At 60.9% G+C, this 10,829-nt stretch overlaps 1 protein-coding gene across 1 annotated transcript; it reads right to left on the bottom strand.

Annotated features, from left to right (window-relative positions):
• Positions 1-1,968: 1,968 nt before the first annotated feature.
• Positions 1,969-8,907, bottom strand: LOC122163741 (glycine receptor subunit alpha-4). The gene is made up of 9 exons (XM_042825203.1): positions 8,856-8,907; positions 7,021-7,154; positions 6,659-6,726; positions 6,155-6,378; positions 5,982-6,064; positions 5,656-5,796; positions 5,360-5,574; positions 4,775-4,924; positions 1,969-2,404 (listed from the first exon to the last, which is right to left on the bottom strand). The coding sequence occupies exons 2-9, from the start codon at positions 7,097-7,099 to the stop codon at positions 2,117-2,119; spliced, it is 1,248 nt and encodes a 415-aa protein (XP_042681137.1). The 5' UTR covers positions 7,100-7,154; positions 8,856-8,907; the 3' UTR covers positions 1,969-2,116.
• Between the last annotated feature and the right edge of the window lie 1,922 nt (positions 8,908-10,829).

The raw sequence follows: 10,829 nt of genomic DNA, 5'->3' as shown, positions 1-10,829 counted from the left end.
GCTTTGCCAGGGGATGGCTGCTACCCATGCTGCACCCCCAGCCTGGGTGAGCCCTGGGGCATGGGAACTCGCCGGGACCACGGGCTGGAGGGGCTTCCAGCTCCACTGTGGCTGCTGGGAGCTCTGGTAGGGGCTGGGTGCTGCTGCTGCTGGCCCCCAAAAGGTGCCCAGATGTGCTTCTAGGGCTGTGGGGCAGCAGTGCTCCCCTAAGAGTCTCCCACCACGGTGCCTGAGTGAGGACTCCCTCTGCTTGGCTGCAGCCAGGGCATGCCATTGCTGCAGGTTGTTTTATGACATGTTGGTTTTTGGCAGTTCACTTTCTAAAATTCTTCCTTTTTCCTTTCTTTTTGGGAAGTGTCTGTTCCTACAATCAAGGAATGGGGCTGCCCCCCCGCTGTTCTCCCCTTTGAAGCCCCCAGGTACCCAGACCTGCTGCTGAGTAAGGAGAGCAGCGAGGGCAGGAACACAGGAGCGCCGCAGGGTTTTGTTTCTCCCACCAAAAGAACAAACCAAGCACTGAGCTGCAGGTCTCCGCTTTGCTTTCTCCCCTCTCCCTCACAAAAACCTCGCTGGGGCTCGACAGTGTGATGGGGCTGCGAGGTACAGGGCACCCAACAGAGCCGATCTGTGAAACTTGGCTGGGAGCACAGAGGGAGATTGATGTTTGCTTACGAGACTGGCCGTCAGCTGTGAGCTCTGCCTGCCTCCACGCCAGCTGGGGATGGGAGCGCTGGCCCAGGGTGGCACCGCAGGGTTGGCGTAAGCGCCCAGGACAGCTGGCAGCTCTCTGAGGCTGGCGCCTGCCCAGCAAGCCAAGGGAAGGATGGGACATTCAGCGTGTGTAGGTGTCCAAGCTCCACCATGGGGCTGGAGCCCCACCCAGCTCCACGTCTGGCCATCTTTGGGTCCTGTCCCCAAGGCAAAACCCCGTCAGATAAATGGAGACAACAAGGTCTGGGCGTAATCTCAGGGCTCCCAGTACCGCAAGGCTGGTGCACCCACATCCTTCCTGCAGCTGGGAGCTGCTCCAAGACACGGGGTTCTGGGCAGAGAGAAACCCCCAACACGCTGCTGAAAATCCCAGACAGACTTTATTTGTGTAGGAAGATCAATGCTTTTTAAAATCCCACCTTTGCTGGAGGTTTGATTGGCCACCGTGTGCCTGCAGGTGCCAGCACCTCTCTGTTTGGGTCTGTGGGTGGGCAGTGGAGACCTGTGCCTCCAAATGGGCTTCCCCCAAAAAACTGATCTCTCAAGGCTGTTCCTGGGACAGTACAGTGGCAGTGGCCATGGGATGGAACCATCTTCACCCATCCTGGTGGAGCCCTGGTGTCTCCTCTGGATGCTTTTTCTCTTGGGGATCATGGGGATGCTTGCCTCATCTGTGAAATGAGTGCGTGTGGCTCAGCAGGAGCTGAGAAAGTGGGTGCTGGGGGCTCCTGGTTACTGAAGAGAGGGAGAGGGCAATTCCTGCTTGAGGAGCAGGGAGGGAGGCTGGGGCTGAGGGTGGGATATCTGCCCGGACTGCACTGCCCTTTGTTTGTGTCCCCTGCCATGGTGCCTGGCACTTTGCTGTGCCATGGTGTTCCCAAGGCTGCTGAGGAAAGGGGCAAATCCCATCTCCATCCTGCCCACAGAACTTGTGGGGCTGCAGCAAAGTACCCCGTCAAAGATATGTGCCCCACCTGGGGCTTGCTGTGAGTGGGGGAAAGGAGAGCATCAACACGTTTTTCTCTGTAGGACCGACGTCAGCATCACCTACTGTTTTTATTTGCTGCTAAGCATGGAGGATATCCAGGTCTGGAGGTCTGGAAGCCTTGCTGAGTTTTTAAATTGAGGGTTTGGATGCTGTCCTCTCTGGTGGAAGAGCAGATGGAGTGAGCCCACCCAGGGACAGCCTGGGGCCAAGGGAGAAGTCAGGGGATGGGGTCAGCAAGGCTGGGGCTGCCCACCATCTCCCACCACAGAGCTGTGGGCTGTGCAGGGGGAGAGGAGCACAGCCCTTGCCCAGCTCACTGCTGTCTGTGGCTCGGTGACACAGCAGTCTGACACCCGCTCACAGCCTCCAGGCACATGGCAGCATCCAGCCAAGAGGTCCTTGGGCCTTTTGGAGGCCTCAGGGCACCGGGTGGATGTCCTCTGAGCGCAGCACTTTGTAGACAACCCAATAGAAGATATTGAAGACCAGGAAGGTGAAGGGGAAGACGGCTCGGGAGATGGTGTCGATGCGCTTGGCACGGTCGACGTAACGCCTGCGCAGGGTCTCCCCTTCCCGCAGCAGTGCACTGGCTGGGGGGGGGCTGTAGATTCCAGGACCCTCCCCAGCCCCATCCTTTGCCTGCAGGCAGTGGCCCAGCCCGTAGCCTCGGAAGTAGAAGCGGCTCTCACGGATGAGCTCTTCCTCCTAGAGAGGGAAAGTGCTGTCAGCCGGGCACCCTGCAGGGCACAGGGCTGTGCTGCACGCTCCGTGTGTGTGCCAGCAGTGGCTGTCTGCTTGGGTGGGTGCCAGTGCAAGGTTTGGTGCTTTTCCTGCACATCTGAGGCGTGCAGGCAGAAGCCCAGAGGAGCACAGTCTGAGGTACGAGGGTGTCCAGTGAGCACCTGCCTGCCAACACGTCGTGCTCTAAACTGCCCCCAATGAATCTGTGGGCAGCTCCAGAATCCTCAGCATCCACTTGGGTGCCTGGTGTGGGGCAAGTGGGCCCACGGGGGTGAGGGGTGCATGGGAGGATGCAGATTGGATGGGGGTGTGTGGCATACAGAGGTGTATGGCACACAAGAGTGCAGAGCACACAGGGGTACATATGGGGCACAGAAGGGCGCTGTGAGCATGGGGGTGCTGGGGGTGCAGGCACTGTTGCAGCAGCTGCTTGCTGAAGGGTGGAGGTGTGCTGGTGAACAGTTTGCTGGGGCAGAACCGTGCAGGGATGCAGGAGCCTCGCTGCCATCAGGGACCCCCAGTCCTCTCAAATGCCAGGGCTGCTTGCTGGGTGACAAAGGATGGATGCAAGCAACGGAGGCCCTGTCCTCACCCTCCTTGCTGCCTCCCCACAAGCCAGCAGTGCCTGCGCTCCTCCCCACCAACAGCTGTGCTTCATTAGTGAGCTGTTTCATTAGGGAGTCACATTGGCCCAGCTCATTTACACTCTATGTGCGTCCATGGTGTCCCCACTTGGAGCTGAGGACATCCCCTTCATTCCATGCCCACAAGCAGTGTGGGTTTCGGGTCTCCATGCCTTCTCCAAGCAGCGCTGCCCACCGAGGTGCACGGGCAAAGAGCTGCATCCTGCCCTGCATGGGCACCCAGCAGCCGGGGGCTCTCATGCAGAGAGCTGGGGATCTTTATTTAACTCAGCACTCTGCCGGCTAAGCAAGATTTCCCAGCGGGGAGAAGCAGCAGAGGCTGAAATTGCTGAAATGCGCTCTCGTGTGCCGCTGAGCTGCTCTGCCCTGCTGCAGAGTGCTGAGGGCACAGCAGGATGGGGGCTCAGAGAGAGCTGCAGCAGCCCTAGAAATGCACAGTTGGGATGTCCTCATCCCCCAGCATCTCCGCCCAAACTGGGCAGCCTGCCCTGTGCCACCACTCCCTGCCGTGTCTCCTCCCCACGTCTCCAGCTGCCAAGTGCCCACGCATGCTGAGCCACTGCAGGGAGAGGAGATCACTGCGCTGGCTGATCTGGGTAGGCAGAGCCCCCACCCTGCTCCAGGTGCTGTCAGGGAGCTGAGGAGCTCATCACCCCAGCATGGTTCACTCCACTGCAAAGGGGGCGGCCTTTGGCCCCATTCTACAGCAGGGGAAACCGAGGCACAGAGCAGGGTGTCTCCAAGGGGCCGGTGAATTATACCTCTGGTCCCCACGGCCACGTGCCCCGTGCACATCCCTGCCCTGCTCCTTCCTGCACCCTCACTTGTGGGAAGGGCTCCTGGGTGCTCCTTTTGGGGAAAAGGGGGGTGCAGGGGTGCACTGCCGGAGGGGTGTGCTTTACCCTGGAGCTGGAGAGCTGCGAGAGCGTCGCGTAGGTGTGCTCGCCGCTGTGCAGGCTGCTCGACTGCCCCAGGGACTCCAGGCTGGCCGTCCCGCTGCTCAGGCCCTTTTGGCACCAAACAGAAACAGGACAGCACGTGACCGACGGCTCTGCCCCTGCTGTGGGCAGAGAGCAGCCGTGGGGGGAGAGCAGCCCCTCCGGCAGCACAGCCTCTGAGCCAGGGGGCACTGGGAGCCTGGGGGAGACATCCACAGGGCTTTCACATGGAGGTCTGCATCTAACAGTGTCACCATATGGCTGGGCAGGCACCAGCTGCTTTTCCTGAGTGTCACATGGGAAAGGAAAAGAAACCCTTGTTTCTTCTCCTGCCTTTTTTGAGCGGAGCATCTCCCAGGGCGGGAGGAGAATGGCACCCATCTGGGGCCGTGCACCACATCTACTCCCTGTCCAGAGCACGGTGCCTCCCTGCAGCCAGTGCCAGGCTGTCCCCCCACATTGGGATGGGCAATGTCAGCCTGCTCCAGGGGACAGGAGTTGGACTCAGTGATCCTTATGGGTCCCATCCAATTCAGGCTATTCCATGGTTCTGTGATTCTGTGACCGCGCGGCTCAGCTCTGGGCATCCCGCAGGGCAGGGAGATGCTCTGGGCTCCCTGTGCTGCCCGGCAGGCAGAAGAACTGCAATGCCCACAGCTCCCCAAGGTGCCATAGGAGACAGCCCTGCAGCCCCGGGGCTCCCCCTATCATCTTAGGGACACGTGGTGACAGCAGCGGCCGCAGGCACTCACCATCCTCTGCCTGCGCTGCCGCCGCCGCAGGCGCATGAACTCCTTGTGCTGCCGAGAGACAAAGTTGACGGCGGCGTATTCCAGCAGAGCAGCAAAGACAAAGAGCAGACAGACAGCCATCCAGATGTCAATGGCCTTCACGTAGGAGACCTGCGAGGGGAGAGGGATCAGAGCTGTGGGGCTGCACCCCTCCCCACAGTCACAGCTCTCAGAGGTTCTCCCCAGAGCTGCGCAGTTCAAAGCTCCAGGAAGCCAAGTTCTCCCGAGGAGAATCCCTGGTGCCAGATGGCTTTGAGTCGTGGTTCCACTGGAAAAAAAGAACAGGATAAGACCCTGTAATTGTGCCATCTCTGTTGTTGGTCCATGGATATTGGGAAATACTGGATGTTAGGAAATGTGTGGACTCTGAAAGAATGGTGATCTAGGCTGCCCGGGGAGGTGGTGGGGTCACCATCCCTGGAGGCATTCAAAACTGTGGAGATGCAGCACTGAGGGACATGGTCAGTGGGCATGGTGGGGGGGGCTTGGGGATCCTAGAGGTCTTTTCTAGCCCCCCAGGGCCAGCATTGTGCCCACAGCACTGACCTTGGGCAGAGAGGCACGGGAGCCGGCGCTCTGAGTAGTCATGGTGAGCACAGTGGTGATGCCCAAGCCCACCCGCGCTGGTGCTGCATCCATGTTGATCCAGAAGGACACCCAGGAGAGGATGACGATGAGCAGGCTGGGGATGTACATCTGGATCAGGTAATAGCCCATCTGCCTCTCCAAGTGGAACTTCACCTCAATGCAGGTGAACTTGCCTGCAAGAAAAATCCAGCCTTGTGTGGGTGAGGGGGTCTGTGCCACGCCGGGGGGCAGTCAGGGGTTTCTGGGGGTCTCACCTGTGTTGTAGTACTTGGTGCAGTAGCCCAGGTCCTTCTCGTCCCTGAGAATGAACTGCGGCAGCGTCAGGCCCTCTGCCACCTGCACGGCCTCCTGCTCCTCCAGCCACTCAAAGATGAGGTCGTTCATGGTGTAGCCAACTGGAAAGGTGACAGATGGAGCCACGGGTCAGTGGGGATATGAGCCCATTCATCCCCACCCCAAATGACCTCCCCTTTCCTGCTCAGCTCCCCCAGAAACACAGAGATGCTAGCTTTTGGGATGGGACAGCATGTGATGGGATGCCACGGGATGAAGCAAGGCTCAAACGTCCCCGGGCACTCACAACTCTCCAGCTGCATCGTGCACGTCTGGATGTCCATGGGGAAGTTCTTGAGATCCATGGGGCAGGACAGGATCAGCGTCAGCCTGCAGGAGGCAGACAAAAGAGAGACTGGCTGAAAGATGCCCAACGGGACCGAGAGACAAGCCCTGCGCCAAAGGAGAAAGGCTCAGCACCTGATGCTGTAGAGCACGTTGCCGTTCTTGAAGATGCGCAGCAGTTTGTTGTCGGTGGTGACCTCGTGGAAGTTGGCCCCTTTCTCATTGGCGAAGAACAAATCTGGCTTCCAGATGGAGTCGAGCATGGAGGGGTCGAGGTCGAGCGAGTCGTCGGGGTACTCGCGGTAAGCCAGCCGGGGGTCGTTCCACTGCTGCCGCAGGAAGACGTTCACACGGTAATCCTGGGCAGAGGGCACTCGTCAGTGGGAGCCCCACAGGGCCGGGGGGAAGAGGAGGTTGATGGTCTGAAGGCTTTGCAGCAGCACAAATAGGCTTTATAGGGCTTCCCCAGTGCAGATCCTCGTGCATTTGAGGATGTTGGGGGGAGCAGCCTGTCACAGTGCTCCGGCTCCAGGGGGATCTGTGTGAGCCCTGAGCACCGACACAGCCCTGGCACTGACACACACACACACACACACCAGGCAGCATCCCCTGCAGAGGAGCCTACTGCCAAACCCTCACCATGGTCGTCTCGGTGACGGAGCCGAAGCTGTTGATGAAGATGTTGCACGTCACGTTGACGGGTGGACCTGGAAAACAAGCAGGCAGTGTGCAGCTCTCACTGCTGACCAGCACCATGTTGGTGTGGGCACAGACCCTGCACCCTGTGTGTGCTGAGCAGCCCTGTGCCCACTATGGTCACCCCTTGGTGCATGTAGGGGAACCCCCCGCACTGCCGTGGGAAAGCAGGCACAGACAGCGCGGATACAACTGAGGAGAGAGGAATGTGGGTCAGGGTCCTTTCCCTACATCTGTCCCCTGGGTTTGGGCAGCCCTAAGTGTGGGGCACTGCCAGCCCCAGTAGGTTCACACCCTCCCCTTACCTTTGAAGTTGGGTCGGATCCGGGCATCGTACCCTGACGTTCGTCCCATGAGCTTGTCCAGGAAATCAGAGGGTGACATGGGCTGGGGTGCACTGCGGGAGTGGGATTTGATCTCCTCCCTCCCTGAGACCAGCCTGCAGACAGAGGGGGGGGGGGCTCAGCTGGCTGCCAGCACCATAAAGCTCCAGGCACAGCCCTGCAGCCCAGGGGAGGATGTGCACCAGCCCCAGCACGCCTCATACCCAAGGCTGGGAAGTGCTTGGGGTCAGGTGTCCCACAGCGAGGACAGAACACAGTGGTGATGGCCCCAAGCTGTGGACACTGGGCTGTCCCTGTGGGTAAATCACCAGCCCCTGCCTGGACCTGTGGGGCTGTGTGGATACAGCACCTCCCGAGCGCTGGCTGCCCCTGGGCAGTGAGGAGGTGACCAGGAGCACAAAGGGGACGGTGGCACCGTGGAGTGACACAGCCAGAGAGGATCAGCACAGCCACGGCGAGGAGCTGACATGAGCTCTCCCACGCAGCACTCCTGATGATGATGGAGACTTATTTAAACTGACCTTGGAGGGGGATATTTTCGTGAACGCATCTCCGCCTGCCAGTTCCTCTCCTTCTGTCAGTTTATAATGATCATTTCAAGGAACAATGCGAGAGACATTCGCTCACCACATTGCCAGGCATGCGGCTGTGATGGAGAGGAACGAGCTGGAGATCTCTGGACACAAAGGGAGCTTTGAGCATGCTGCTGGTGCGTCCTGCTCCCGTTTGAGGCTGCAGACCCCATTGCCACAAGCAAGGGAGGGTGCTGGGGATGGAGCTGGGGCTCTCCTGGAGTTGTGGGCAGGCTGAACACTGTGCTCCTACCTCTGCTCAGAGGAGTGGGAGTCCTCCCTGGAAGAATCTCAGCTCCTCTGAGTACCAGAGCTGGGGGCAAAGGCTCTGCTGCAAGCTGAGCTGCATGTCCCTGGGCACAGCTCACAGGGCACAGCCTCCCCCGAGGGCCCTGGTGCTCAGCACAGCACCCCATGCATTCAGGGAACAGTGGGGCTGGAAAACACTCCTACCTGCCTGAGAACACCATCCCAATGGAAGCGATTTCCGCTGGTGAAATGATGACATTTGGATGCAATTTTCCCCCTCCTCACCACAAAGGCTGCATCCCTCCCACGCTGCCTCAGATACATCAGGACAGGGAGCCCCGGGGGCACTGCAGCCCCCCAACCTGTCCCCTGCATCCTACCTTGTCCCAGTGGCATCTGGGGATGATAGAGAGGGAGGAAGGGAGTCGGGGGCTTCAGGTCCTCCACCTAAAACGTTCCATGGGACCTGGGACTGTCCTGAGCACCCCTCCCCTCCACCAAAATAATAATAATAATAATAATAATAATAATAATAATAATAATAATAATAATAATAATCCCTGATCTGGAAGAAGGTCTGGGCACCTCAGGGGCGTTGCTGTGATGGAGAAAGAGCTGCGTGGGCCATCGCCTGGTGGTCCCTAAGCCTCCTCGGTGAGGGCTGTGCCCCGGGTTGGGGGCTGCAGGGGGCGGGCGGCACCGTGCAGGCAAAGTGCCCGGGGTGCGGGGTCCTGGAGAAGGTCCCGCTGCCGGGGATGGGGGGAAGGATGAATATGGGGGGTTCTACAAGAAGGATCCGGGTTGCTCGGGGACGTCTGGATCGCGGGTAGGGGTCCGGTCGCAGGACTGGCAGAGGACGTTTCGGTCCCGTTTGGGAGAATCCAAGTCCCGGTGGAGGAAACCCGGCTCCCAGAGCGAGGGGGGAGGGGTTGAAGGGGGTCCCGGAGGAGGGAGAGCACCGCGCTTTGCGCTCACCTGAGCGGGCCACGCCGGGGCGGGAGGCAGCCGAGGAGGAGGAGGAGGAAGGCTCGGGCGCCGGTCCGGAGCGCGCCCATCCCGCCGCAGCCAGCAGCCCCGCCGCCCCGGGCGCACGGGCATGACCCGGCCGGTGGCGGCGGTTCCCCCGCACCCGCTCCCGCCGCACCGGGACCGCCGCCGCCCCCCGGCCGGCCCCTCTCCTCATAGTCCGGGCGAGCGGGAGCCCGCCGACAGGCTGCGGGCACTGGGAGCCGGGCGGAGCTTCAGGCCGGTGCGGCGGGGAGGAGGCGGGCGCGGTGTGGGGAGACGCCCGCCCCCGGCACCCACCGACCCGGGGGGCTCCGCCGTGCGCGGTGCCGGGCGGCCGTCGGGGCGCTTCCCCCGAGGGCGCGTCCTCCGCTGGGACTCTGCGTGGCGGGGTGCGGGGCTCGAGGGTTTATGGGGTTGCACAGGGAAAGGGAGGTGCACGGAGCGGGGGGGGGGACACGCAGACCGGACCGGATGCGTTCAGTTTCACGACCAGGGCTGATGGATGAGATGGAAAGGGGATGTGCGGAGGGCGGGGGTGCGCCGGAGGGTCCACCTGCAGCAGCACGGAGCGCGGGATCCTTCCTTCTGCTTGGCTGTGGGGTCTGGGGCAGTTCTGCAGGTGTAGGGACTCTGGGGAAGGGCATAGCATGGCTGCGAGCTTGCTTTTCTTAGCTGCACATCATATGCAAACTCCTAAAATTGCCCTCATTAGGGGCAGGTGAGCTCCTTAGCACAGCCTTCTGCCCCCCATTAGGGGAAAAACAAATGAGGGCAGCCAGGAGCCACGAGGATGGGAATGCAGCTGTGGGCTGAGTGGGCTGACATCAACACCTGGGGTGGCTGAGCAGCACGCACTGCCTGTGGGGGCCTTCTGTGATGAATGTGTGAGGAAGGAGACAGCATGAATAAAGAGAGAAGTGCAGAATAAGTGATTCCTGGTAGATACATCGCTCAGGTTTTCGTTCACCTTACCGCACCTGGCTCGTGTCGTTTATTTGTACTAATTGCATTTGAGTCATGGCTGGGAGCAGCCATGGCTGCAGGGTCCCCCACACGGTGCTGTATGGCAAGAGGGGGGCTGCCGCCCCCCCCCCCCGGTGTCCCCCTCACCCCACAGAGGGGCCGTGCATTTCAGCAGCGCTCTGCTGGACCCCGCGCTGCCTTCTCCTGCCCGCCCCGCCGGCTTTGATGGAGCAGGGAAACGTGACAGCCAGCAGAGCGGTGCCCAGGAGGGTCCTCCGTTGCAGCCGAGGGCCGGGGGGGGGGGGGGGGGGGGGGGAGGCACGGCGCTGCGGGGCGGTGTGCGGGAGGAGCAGCCCCGCTGGCGCGGAGCTGGCAGAAGTCTCCTCCGATTACTGTTGCCATTAACGTTGATGGGGCCGTGAGGTTGTGATTGGGATCTGGAGCCCGGGGCACACGGCGAGCGCTGAGCGGCAGCTCCATCGCAGCGGTGAGCTGAGCTGACACCGGCGGGAGGAGGGGGGCAGCTCTGTGCTCAGCCCACGGGGAAAGTGGGGCATTGAGGGAGGTTTTCCTGCGAGAAGCAGAGCTGCTGGGTGCCGCCACCCCTGGGGGCACACGTCCATCCTCAGCATCCCCAGCATCCCTGTCCCGTTCCCATCAACCTGGCAGTGCCAGGCCCTGCCAACAGCAGCAGAGGTTGGGGCTGCTCAGCCAACGTGATTTCTTCTCCATTCCCTTCTCCATCTCCAAGACACATCAAACTGTTCCCCTGGGGATCTCCTGCCTGGGTCCAGAGCCCTGGGGAGGGCTGTGCCAACCCACCCACCTGTCTTGAGCCCTCTCTGCTGCTCAGCCCCCTCAGTGCCACGGCTGTGGATCTAATCCTGCCTGATCCATGCTGTCATTCTTTCCCAGCCAGCACAACTCCAAGAGGCTAAGGCCTCAAAAACATTCTTTTTATCCCTTTTTTTCTTTCCC

The sequence above is a fragment of the Centrocercus urophasianus genome, unplaced genomic scaffold (genome assembly GCF_019232065.1).
Source record: "Centrocercus urophasianus isolate 14NV4802_14NV808 unplaced genomic scaffold, USGS_Curo_1.0 seq_24, whole genome shotgun sequence".
Taxonomy (NCBI): Eukaryota; Metazoa; Chordata; class Aves; order Galliformes; family Phasianidae; genus Centrocercus; species Centrocercus urophasianus.
The sequence above is the reverse complement of the archived record's forward strand: the minus strand, read 5'-3'. Positions and strand labels throughout refer to the sequence as shown.